This window comes from Eurosta solidaginis, chromosome 4 (genome assembly GCF_040869045.1).
Source record: "Eurosta solidaginis isolate ZX-2024a chromosome 4, ASM4086904v1, whole genome shotgun sequence".
Taxonomy (NCBI): Eukaryota; Metazoa; Arthropoda; class Insecta; order Diptera; family Tephritidae; genus Eurosta; species Eurosta solidaginis.
In genome coordinates this window covers 72,651,502-72,664,278 of record NC_090322.1, presented here as the reverse complement: position 1 = coordinate 72,664,278, position 12,777 = coordinate 72,651,502, and the positions used below count along the sequence as shown (strand labels likewise).

The window sequence follows — 12,777 nt, the reverse complement described above, 5'->3', positions numbered from 1 at the left end:
AAGTGTGAAGTGCTAAAAATAAAAAAATATTTCAAAAAAATAATAAGTGAAGTGACCATTCCTAATCAAAAAGTTTACAATGAATCCACCATCCTCTACACCGCAATATGAAGCAACTACATCAACAACTATCGAAAACCCAATGAGTCATATACCCAAGCATGATGTTACTGTTTTTGGTGTGTCTACTGATTTAACTGATCTTAATTTACCAACCCATCTGGATATCTTGAGATATTATTTTTACTTAAGCGAACGTGCTAAAACAGAACAAAAAAGTTTTCCCATAAATCATTCACTATTCAAGTACAAGATAAGTTGATTGGAATTTGGGAAAAACTTGGTATGGAAATAATGCTGAAAAAAAGTGTATTTAATAAATTGAATAAATTGCTTGACAAATAACAAGAGCAAATCAAGAGAAGAAACAACACCCAACAATTTACAGAGTATGTAAAATCTCTGGAACAATTTTTTACATTGGAACATGTAAATGCGATTTGAAGGCAGCTCCATGTGCATGTGGCTGGGTTCCCAAACGCCTCAAAGAGTTCATGCACGATCAACATAATCAGAGAAGACTAACAATGGATGTATTTATGATGGAAACTGAAGAGCAAAGAGCAACGTCTATGTTATCAATGCCAACATACCAAGTTCCCGATGATTCAACATACACACCGCCACGGGTTCAAGAAGATATGGATAGAAGCACAAGTTCACAATACACAGAGAGATACGATTGTTTTAACTTTGCCTTGGTATGTGACAGATTTGGTGTGCCTGACAGAGTAGCATCAGCATTGGGAACCACTCTTTTGCAAGATTTTAAAATTAAAGATAAGCATGGGAAACCTCTCATCATGGATAAATCGAAAGTTCGCAGAGAAAAAGAGAAATGCAGACAAAAAGTGCTTCGCAAACGGTTAGATGATACCAATTTGTTAGCGTTTTCATTCGATGGCAGAAAAGATGATACTTTAACGATAGATAAAATTGGCGAAGTATCATACTAGGATGGTAAAAGAACCTCATCTTGTTATTTTGAGAGAACCCAATTCTGAATTGATTGGTTACGTAAGACTGGAACATGAAACCGCTGAATACAAAACAATCAAATTAAATGGTTTTTTCAACGATAAAAATATATCACAGGATGCGTTAATTGGAATATGCACTGACGGTGAGCCAACAAACACTGGCCCACACGGTGAAATTATACGACGATTCGAATTGCTGTTAAAAAGACCATTGCATTGGTTCGTTTGCCTTCTACACTTCAACGAACTTCCGTTTCGGCATTTGTTTGAAGCTTTGGATAAACCAACCAGCACTGGACCAAGATCGGCAACCGGAAAACTGAGCCGTCAAATCGAAACTTGTGAAACTCTTCCGGTAAGTTATTGCTATCACTCATTTATTATAATTGTAAACCATTTTTAATTATTTTATTATTATATATTTTCAGGTGGTGGACGGCTTCCAGAAAATTGAGTTGCAAAATATGCCCCCTGCTCCAGAAAAAATTGAATTTTCCACCGATTCGAAGTACTTATACGACATGGCCCATGCAATTTCTAGCGGCGTGGTTCCGGTGGATCTGGCTAACATCAAACCAGGGAAAATTGTACATTCTCGGTGGCTCACCAAGGCCGTTAGATTATTGAGATTATATGTGACAACGGAAAATCCAGATGCAAATTTAAGAATTCCGGTTGAATTTATAATTAAATGTTATGTGCCAATGTACTTCAATATCAAGTATTGCAGCTCTGTTTTTGTTGTTGTTGTAGCAATGCTCGCCCCACCTAATAGCCGCGACCGATCACAAATTGTCATCAATATCCTCTAACGGGAGTCCAAGGAAACTTGCCGTTTCAACAGGGGTGGACCATAAGGAAAGGGGTGTTAGAGGCGTTGGTTCCACATTACAATTAAAGAGATGGTTGGTGTCATGTGGGGACACATTGCAAGCAGGGCATACATTTTGTATGTCGGGGTTGATTCTGGATAGGTAAGAGTTTAACCTGTTACAGTATCCAGAACGAAGTTGAGCAAGAGTGACACGCGTTTCCCTGGGGAGTATGCGTTTCTCTTCTGCGAGTTCTGGATATTTTTCTTCAAGTACTGGATTCACCGGGCAATTCCCGACATAAAGGTCCGACGCCTGTCTATGGAGTTCACCAAGGACCTGCTTGTGTTTTTCCGCTTCATACGGCTGGGTTCTCAGGTGCCGTATTTCCTCAAATTGCTTACGGAGATGACTCCTTAGGCCCCTAGGCGGTGCTGGTTCGTCAATCAGATGTCTGTTGGGATGCCCAGGTTTCTGGGTATTCAACAGAAACTGTTTGGTCAGCATCTCATTTCTCTCCCTGATGGGGAGTATTCTCGCCTCATTATGCAGATGGTGTTCTGGGGACATAAGAAGACAGCCCGTGGCGATCCTGAGAGCAGTATTTTGGCAGGCCTGTAGTTTCTTCCAGTGGGTGGTTTTTAGGCTTGGCGACCATATGGGTGACGCGTAGCACGTAATCAGCTGGCTAATTGCTTTGTATGTGGTCAAGAGCGTTTCTTTATCTTTTCCCCAGGTACTGCCAGCAAGTGATTTGAGGATTTTATTACGGCTCTGAATTCTTGGAACAATTGCGGTTGCGTGCGCACCAAAATGTAGATCCTGATCAAACGTCACACCCAAGATTTTGGGGTGTAGGACAGTCGGTAGCGTAGTGCCATCGACGTGGATGTTCAATATGGTCGACATTTGGGGCGTCCATGTTGTAAATAAGGTCGCGGAAGATTTAGTCGGTGACAATGCCAGGTTTCGCGAGGCGAAAAAACTGGAGAGATCAGGGAGATAGCCGTTTATTTTATTGCATAGCTCATCGATCTTTGGGCCTGGGCCTGTGGCCATTATTGTGCAGTCATCGGCGTAGGAAACGATTGTGACTCCTTCCGGTGGTGAAGGTAGCTTAGATATGTAGAAATTAAACAAAAGCGGGGATAGGACACCACCCTGTGGCACCCCTTGTTTAATTCTCCTTTGTTTTGATGTTTCGTTTCTGAATTGCACCGATGCCTGCCGACCACCCAGATAATTTGCGGTCCACCTTTTAAGACATGGGGGAAGGGTGGACCCTTCCAGGTCTTGCAGTAACGAGCCATGGTTGACCGTATCAAAAGCTTTTGATAGGTCTAGCGCAACGAGTACTGTTCTGTGGTGGGGCTTTTGATTTAAACCGCAATTTATCTGGGTGCTTATGGCATTTAGCGCGGTGGTAGTGCTATGGAGTTTTCTGCATCCATGCTGCTGGCAGGCTAGCTGCTAATTTGCTTTGAAGTAGGGGAGCAAAATGGCTTCAAGCGTCTTGGCTACTGGCGATAGGAGAGATATCGGACGATATGACTCACCTACGTTAGCTGGTTACCCAGGCTTTAGTAGCGGGACCACCTTGGCCATTTTCCATTTCTCGGGTATGACAAAGGTGGAAAGAGACAGGTTGAAGACATGCGCTAAGTATTTGAAACCCTCTTTCCCTGATGCGGTGATGGTAATTGGTGACGCGCTGATTTTGTGTTTATGTGCGTGTCTATTGGCTCTCCGTCTATCTTTGTCGACCGTAGGATGCATTATATATTGTCGGCAGAAAGCGCTCGCGCATTTTTTCGCATCCGACAGCACCTTATCGCCAAAGGCGATGGAAACTTTGTCTTTGTGCTTAGTCGGATTCGATAGGGACTTTACGGTGGACCAAAGTTTACCTACACCGGTAGAGAGGTTACAACCTCTTAGGTGCTCTTCCCATTTCGCCCGCTTGTGTTCGTCCACAAGCAATCTGATGCGTTGGTTTATATCCCTTATTTGGGGGTCGCCTGGATCAAGCTGTCTTATAAGGTCGCGTTCCCTCGCTAAGCTCGCGGCCTCCGCCGGGAAGTGGGCCGGATTTCGGGAATTCTCCCGGCGGGAATGAAATGTGCCGAGGCGGATTCAATGACCTTACGGAAGGCACGCTCCCCTTGGCGGGCATCAGTCGGGATAAGGAGGGCAGCAAAGCTGCTGTCTGTTGCAGATTTATATTCTTCCCACTTTCCTTTTTTGAAGTTTATGAAAGTGCGTTTTTCGGGGACGATGAAGTCGGCGGTACGCTCGAACGAAATAAGTATGGGCAGGTGGTCGGATGCCAATGTTACCATCGGCTGCCAGTTGACGCAGTTTACGAGTTCTGCGCTCACGATTGAGATATCTGGCGAGCTATGACAGCTTCCTACCATACGTGTGGGGGCGTATCCGTTTATTGTGCAGAACGTCGTTTCGTCTATTTGATCCGCCAACATCTCACCCCTACTGTCCGCCCGCAAGTTTGAATGCCATAGGTCGTGATTGGCATTGAAATCGCCTAAGATAATGCGATTGTTGCCAGTGAGTAAGGCCTCGATATTAGGGCGGTATCCACTGGGGCAACAGGTGACAGGAGGGATGTAGATGTTGATGATTTCTAGATTTGCATCGCCTGACCGGACAGATAGGCCTTGACGTTCTAAGACATTGTCACTGCGGTCGATGCCAGGATCAAATATATGATATTGCACAGAGTGGTGTATAATAAACGCGAGGCCGCCTCCATTTCCGCTCTCGCGGTCTTTCCTGTGGACATTATAACCAGAGCAGGTCTGCAATGCAGATCTTGCTGTGAGTTTAGTCTCTTGAATCGCAGCAATGCGGATGTTGTGCCGCTTCATGAAATCGACTATCTCCGTAATCTTCCCAGTTAGTCCATTACAGTTGAACTGCAGAATTCTGAAGTGCATGAGGGGTGACGCCGCCACTCTAGGGGTAAGTGAGGGGTGACTACGCCTAGGTTGTGGAAGGCCAGGACGCAATTGCTGTTGTGGCCTTGGGACTGGGCGCCCTTGGGCAAGCATTGGGGTACCCGGATGATTTGGGTTTGCTATCTGGCAACATGGCGCGATGAAACCCGTCGGGGGGTTGCCGTCGCGGAGACCAGAACATCTAGGAAAGTGGCACCACCCAAGGCAGGAGCTGCATTGAGCGGATGTCGCAAACCTATATATTCTGTGCTGGCAGACGGTGCAAACGGAGGCAGGGACTAAGAGTCTGTTTCCCTGACCTGCACGATTGCCGCCAGAAAAGAGGGGGGAGAAGAAGACGGGGGCAGGGGCTGATGCTCAGCATTGCAACCAGCTCTACTACGAAGGTAGTAGTTATGAGTGGTATCAGCTGTTTGAGTTGTTGGCGCCGTGGGGCGCGAGCAGCAGCGGGTACTTGTTGTGGCTTGCTGAGCAGCGAAGCTGCTGGAAGGTAGTGGGGATACGCTTAGGCGTAGACTACGGGACGCCCTTGGGCGTGAGCAGCAATGAGCTACAAAAGATTTATAAAAGTTACGTGGAATTCGGGTTTTGGGATCAAGCCCAGAACAACCTGTCCGATGCAACCATCCCTTGCACGAGACACACTGAACAGAGTATGACCGTCCTAAAAAGATTCTTTTCTGGCAAATGCAGCAAAACCATTTCTCATGACCGGGGTCAGGAGACGGACCCGGATTGGGTTCGATACCTTCCCGGAGTAAGAGAATATGTAGCAGTCCTGCTGCAAGGAGCTGCTGGGAGGATGACAATTTGTGGGAGGGACGAAACAAATTAAATGGGGTCACACTGAAATGACAGTCCTTGGTCGGGAAAAATCCCGAGTCGCTCCGGTACATAGAACCGACTGCCTTGGGAAGCGATTGCAGCTCTGTCGTGTACGGCAGTGCATTATTTTTCAAGTTCATTGATTGGTCACGATTTCTAGAACCTCGTTTACACAAAATTGTCAATCAAGTAATTAAAGATAATTCATATTATGCGCATTCGGAAAATATCTTGTTATCAATGTTGTTTGATGATAACAAAGAAAAGCGCGACTGTGCCATCAAGAAAATTCTACGCTATCGAACCGATGTTGACGAGCCAATGGAACTTAGAGTTTATAAAAAACCAGATATAAACTTTAATTGCACAAGTTATACGGAAATGATCAATTTGAATGATATAAATATCGTATTTGAACCACCATTCACGCCAAGCATTCCGTACGATACATTGAAAGAATATTTAAATCAAGATGATCCACCGTTTAATGATCCAAAAATTCCATCACACATACAAGGAACGGAACGACATGTTCAATTGCTAGCTAGCGTTTCCAAACGGGTTATACCGGAAAATGTAGAGGCTGTTATGGCGACGACATTAGAGAGCCGTGCGAAATTGCCCAGACTTGAAAGTAAAAAAGACTTCAAACAATAATTTTTTTTAGTTTCTTTTCTATAACTCACTTAAATTAATTTTTTCATTTACATATGTTCTGACTAAATAAATTTCTTAAGAGAAAAAATAGATATTATTATAAATAAATAATAAATATTATTATAAATAAATAAATAAAAATAAAGAAAAAACATAGCCATTTAGCTAATTTTTTCATGTAAAGTGCAAAACCGGCGATTTTTTGAAATGTTTGTATGGTGAACCCCCAGGGGGGTTCCAGGGGGTGTGCCATTAGCATCGTTGGGTCGGGCCTCCAAAGTTAGTGGGGGTCGGTCATACATTTGTACTCGATTGGAGCACTCTAAATGGGTCAAAGTGGGATTTTTCAAAATTTGCCCCTACCCAAAAGTTCGACCCAAATTGGTGACATCAGAATTCGTTTTAGAGGTATGGTTCCTTCGGCAAAGTTTCTTATTTTGATCCCTAGAATATGATTTTCACAGAGCAATGGGCGATTTTTTTGCCTCCCCACAAATCGACCCGGCCTAAGTATATACTATATACATATTGCTCCGATCGAAATAATTTTTTTATGAAATCTTCTATGATATATTAAAATATATATCACCGAGTTTCACGTTATACTTTCTAAATTGCGGCAGGAATGACCAAAATCGTCTTATATGAACGATCGGTTGTATGGGAGATATATGTTATAGTGGTCCGATCCTACCGGAACCGACAAATGTCTAATATAATACAAAAATACATCCTTTGGCCAAATTTCATTGAGATATCTCAAAATTTGAGGAACTAGTTTGCGTTCAAACAGATAGACGGACGGACGGACAGACGGACATGGCTATATCAACTCAGTTCGTCGCCCTGATCAATTCGGTATACTTAATGGTGAGTCTATATTCTATATTTCTCAACGTTACAAACATCGGACCAAAGTTAATATACCATTTCATGTTCATGAAAGGTATAAAAATGTGGCTCAGACGTAATCATAAGGAAAGAAGTTTCAATCTAATGTACATGGACATATGTTAATAATTTTATTTGGGATATAACAAAGTGAAATATAAAGAAGTGAAGGAAGGGAAGCTATCAACCTAAGTAGTATTACACATACATATTGTTTGAGCATATTGTTTTGTCGTAAAACAATACGCACTCCCCCGCAAGGTATTCGTCGGATACATCTATAAACACGATAATTTGTAGGTGGGTATGTATGTACCCATATTCCTAGATAAGCGCTCACGATATACCGTTACATCCAGCAATGAACTTGTATGTACAAAATAATCAGTGCTTGCCATAACGTTACCCAAAATAGTGGAGATGTTTAGTTTGGATATAACAAAATTTGCTAGACTTAAGGATGACACCATAAAGAATCGTTGCTAAATGAAAGCTTTTGGATGCCAACCTATGAATCCAATTTTTTTTTACATATTGTCGGGCAATTAGAAAAACAGCCGTTTTCGATCCCACATTATTTTATATAATGAGTGTAGTAAAATATGCACATGTGTGTATGCTTACCGGAGAATATGTTTAGATCAACGCTCATATACCATTCGCCCTATATGTTACATGTATATATTCGCCTCGGTAAGCGCTTACGATTAACTATTGCATCTTAAAATGTACTTTTATGTAGAAATTATCCCGTGCGTGCAACAAACGTGAATTTTTCTTTCAACAAAGCGGAAAAAAAATCAAAAATAATCAAAAAAATCATAAACAATAAAAAAAATTTAAAATAATCAAAAAAAAATCAAAAATAATCAAAAGTAATCAAAATAATTAATTTTGATTTTTTTTCAATAATCGGAAAAAATCATGATTTTTTTTAATTTTTGTCTAATGGTAATCAATTAGTAATTGCTTTTTTCGGGAAACAATTGAAATAATCATTGGCCATTAAAATAGGCATCTATTAATTGATTACTAATGCTAATTCAAATTTAACAGGTCTGGTTGTACGGGAATTGGTAGTAGCCTGTAAGAATTTATTGTAATAGTATGTTGTATAATTTTTTACCCTTTCCTTATCATTGGAAGTCTGTAAGAACTTGTGTTCATCGGAAAAAATCATGATTTTTTTTTTAATTTTTTTCTAGTGGTAATCAATTAGTAATTGCTTTTTTCGGAAAACAATTGAAATAATCATTGATCATTAAAATAGGCATCTAATTAATTGATTACTAATGCTAATTCAAATTTAACAGGTCTGGTTGTACGGGAATTGGTAGTAGCCTGTAAGAATTTATTGTAATAGTATGTTGTATAATTTTTTACCTTTTTCCTTATCATTGGAAGTCTGTAAGAACTTGTGTTCATAGACTGAAAAATTTACAAGTTAGGACGATGTTTTGAATTTTCATGATTCCTGGACCACCTAGAGTAATTTTTCCCCTCATGTTGCATTTTCATGGGGTCTGAATGATGATCTTAGTTTCAAGAATCTAGCTCTGCGAGAAGCTACCCAAATAGAGGTCTCAAGATTAGACATGTTGTAAATGGAATTTCTAAATAACTCTGAATATTTCGATCCCTGTCCCATCTAGAAAAATCTCTTTTATCCTAAATATTAGAACCCAATAGAGCCCAAAATTTCGTTCAAAGTACCAGGTCTCTGGATTATCGGGAAGTTCCTTAAAACTCGTAAGCAAAATTTCCAAATTTTCCCTCATGTTAAATTGTCATCGGGTTTCGATGTTTGTTCCAAATTTCAAGACTCTAGCTATTCGGAAAGTTACTCATATATGGATTGCAAGATTGAAACGGAGCTAATATAAAGGAAGTAAAAAAAACAATACAATTAGTGTCTGCGATTAAATGCAAAGGTGACGAAAACAATAGCTGCGACAAAATTTTTATTGGCACCACAAAACGAGCATAAGGAACTAGAATATACGAACCTGAAAGACCAACAAGAGGACTGGTACAACATCTAACTGTCAAAAACTATATAGCTGAATTTTCGAACGCAAGAACTTCGGATGCTGAAAGAAAGAGACAGAGAAGATAATTATCGGAAAGTCACCGCATTCAGCAACAGCTGACGAATGTTGTGAACTTTAAGGAAGACGTTGACGGCACGAACTATGCTTATACACCTATAATCAAACATCAAAGAAAGTGAGCCTAGAGGAAGAAAAAAATATTATGAAGACAATTGGGTTGACATTTCATATAATGAAGGCTTTAATACTTTTGCGTTTGTATTATATAAATTAATGTTGTTGTAGCAGCGCTTCGACTCATCCAATATGTGCGACTAGTCAATTATTACAATTGTCATCAATATCCTTTAATGGGAGTCCAAGGAAAAATGCAGTTTCAGCAGGGGTGGACCAGGGAGAAAGTGGAGTTAGAAGCGTTGGTCCCATATTGCAATTGAAAAGATGGTTGGTGTCATAAAGGGACACGTTGCAAGCAGGACATACATTATGTATGTCGGGGTTGGTTCTGGATAGGTTGAAGTTTAACCTGTTACAATATCCAGTTCGAAGTTGAGGTAGAGTGACGCGCGTCTCCCTGGGGAGGTTGCTTTCCTCTACTGCGAGTTCAGGGTATTTGACTTTATGAACTGGGTTCGTCGGGTGATTTCTGGCATAGAGCTCCGACGCTTTTTTGGGGATATCACTGAGTATCTCTTTGTGCTTCTCTTCTTCTACATACGGCGGAAATGATTTCTTAAACCCCTGGGAGGCGGGGCCTCTTCAATCAGATATCTGTTGGAATGCCCAGGTTTCGGGGCAAAAACTCATATCTAGTTGGTACTGTATTTTATGTTCATTATTTAAAATGAATTAATACTTCCCTATGAAGACGCGAAGGCGTCGAAATGTTTAAGAGAAAAAAGTCAAAGCTTTTGGGTTTTACTTTCAAATGCGTCGGTCGAAACAGTTCCAACCCAAATCAACTGTAAACAAAATTTATGTATAGCGTTCTGCCGGCCTGCATGCAAAGTTAAATGTACATAGATATTAAAAAGTATAAAGTTGTATAATTTACTCAACTAATTATACGTGTTTTTGCTTAAATCTTCCAGACAACGCCCAAATCGGAAACTACTATTCATACGGAGGCAGGACCTAGTACGTCAAAGAAATCAGTTATTGTTACAAAAGCAGCAGAGGATACTCCACTTCTTGGTAACATATGTTCATAGCAGGAAGAACATTGGATTTAATAAAATCTTAAATATATACAATTATTTTAAAATATTTATTTTTATATATTAATTAAATTATGAGGGTACAATTTCTGTAAATAGAGATTTGATATGTTTAAATAAGAGATGTATATTTTTCAATAAATAAAACTTTTTTCTTTTAAACAAATTTATTTGTTTTTCCGAAGCTTCCACTTCATTTGACCAAAGCATCTTATAAGTTAACAGGAACTAAGTAAGGCTGCGAAGTAATGTTATGTATTAACATCGAACAAATTTAAACATTTTCGTTTTCACATATGTTTTTCAATAACCGTGGCTGGTATTATAACTGGTGAAGCAAATGCAATTTTACGGAGTTTAGATTTTTTTTAATTTTTTTGGATAATGAGCATCGAGCGTTCAGCAAATTCGCTATAACAAGGCGACCAAGTATCGAAAATACTTTTTTATTACCACTGCCAAAGGAAATCTATAAAGGATCGATTGCCCCTCCTTATTACGCGAAATCATGAAAATGTTTACTTCTCCTCTCTCTCTCTAGTTATGCAGTGTCTTGAATTGCGTTGAACACCGTAGCCACCGCGACGATAATTATGGCATTCGGTGAATTAACTTCGGAGCTATTCAAATACAGCGGCGAGGCGCATGCATCAACTTCTTTGGAAAATATGGTCGAACGAGTGCATGCCCGATGATTCGAATCTAAGTGTTCTTTGTCCAGTCCACAAGAAAGCGGACACCGCAAACTGCGCCAACTATCGTGGAATCATATCGCATATAAGGTCCTGTCAACTGTATTGTGTGAAAGATTGAAGCCCACCGTGAATCGGCTGATTGGAACTCATCAGTCCGGCTTCAGACCTGGTAAATCTACCATCAACCAGATTTTCACAACGCGCCAAATCTTGGAAAAAACCCGCGAAAAAAGAATCGACACACATCACCTCTTCGTCGACGATTGTGCAAAATGACGTTGAGCAACACCATCAGCTCAGTCATAATTGGGAAGGACCTCTCCCCTGCCCCAGCGGGTTAGAGGATCAGAATATTCCCGCGGTAGTTATGCCTGTCGTAAGAGGCGACTAAAATACCAGATTCAAGGGGCTGTGTAGCGCAACTCTTCAGGTTTCCAGCGCAATATACATCTTCTCCAAACCTAATTGTCAACCTCACCTATCCGCGGCGAATCCTGTTTCACTAACAGACGAGGCTCTGGCGATCCCACGCTCCTCATGGAACTTGGGGGTGGGGAGGGAGGGATGGCCTGAAGGTTTAATGTGGCCATATAAATCGTTCCCGAGATGGTGGGGCTAGCACCTCAATGGTGCTGTGTTACCGGAGCGTACCGGATCTGTATCCGGCAAAGGACCATCACATCGATAACACTCCCCAACGCCTTCGGGGAGCAACCTTATCGCTACAACAACAACAACAACCTCTCCGAGCCGTTCGAAACTAAACGAGATTTCAGACAGGGTGACCCCCTACCGTGCGATTTCTTTAATTTGATGCTAGAGAATGTTATACTAGCTGCATAACTTAACCGCTCTGGAACAATATTCTATAAAAGCGTGCAATTACTGGCGTATGCTGATGTAATTGATATCATCGGTCCGAACACCCGCGCGGTAAGTTCTGCTTAATCCAAACTGGAAAAAGACGCGGAAAAGATGGATTTGATGGTGAATGAAGGCAAAACAAATTACCTGCTCTTATCGAGCTAAGAGTCATATGCACCTTGTCAATCACGCTACTGATGGCAGCCATAATTTTAAAATAGTAAAAGACTTCGTTTATTTGGGAACCAGCATTAACACTAACAACAACATCAGCTCTGAAATCCATCGAAGAATCAGTCTTGCCAATAAATGCTTCTTTGGAAATTGAAAAGTAAAGTCCTCTCTCGGCAAACGAAAATCATGCTCTACAAGTCACTTATCGTACCCGTTCTGCTATATGCTGCGGAAGCATGGACCATGGACCGTTTCAACAGTCAAGCGTCAATTAAGTAAGTAAGTAAATTGTTAAAGGTAAGGTAAAAGTCTAGAACAAATGCGTTTCCCAAGGTAATGGCTTGCTGGGAAGATCACGGAGATAGTCGATTTTATGAAGCGGCACAACATCCGCATTGCTGTGATCCAAGATACTAAACTTACGGCAAGACCAGCCCTGGGTATAACGTCCACATTAAAGATCGCGAGAGTGGAGAGGCATAGTCGCATTTATCACCCCCACTCGACGAATAAGAATAGATACAAGAATATAGATAAGGGTAGAAAAAGTGTAGAAACAGGGAGAGGAAGAAGGCA

General features: G+C 41.0%; 1 protein-coding gene across 5 annotated transcripts in view; it reads left to right on the top strand.

The window, feature by feature from the left end:
• Atg9 (autophagy-related protein 9) overlaps positions 1-10,634 on the top strand; it is a 347,588-nt gene extending 336,954 nt beyond the window's left edge. For all 5 annotated transcript variants that reach the window (XM_067782082.1, XM_067782081.1, XM_067782079.1 and 2 more), the window contains one exon: positions 10,343-10,634. In XM_067782082.1, the coding sequence (XP_067638183.1) occupies positions 10,343-10,462 (120 nt within the window). In that variant the 3' untranslated portion in view covers positions 10,463-10,634. The remainder of the gene's footprint in view (positions 1-10,342) is intronic.
• The last annotated feature ends 2,143 nt before the right edge of the window (positions 10,635-12,777 follow it).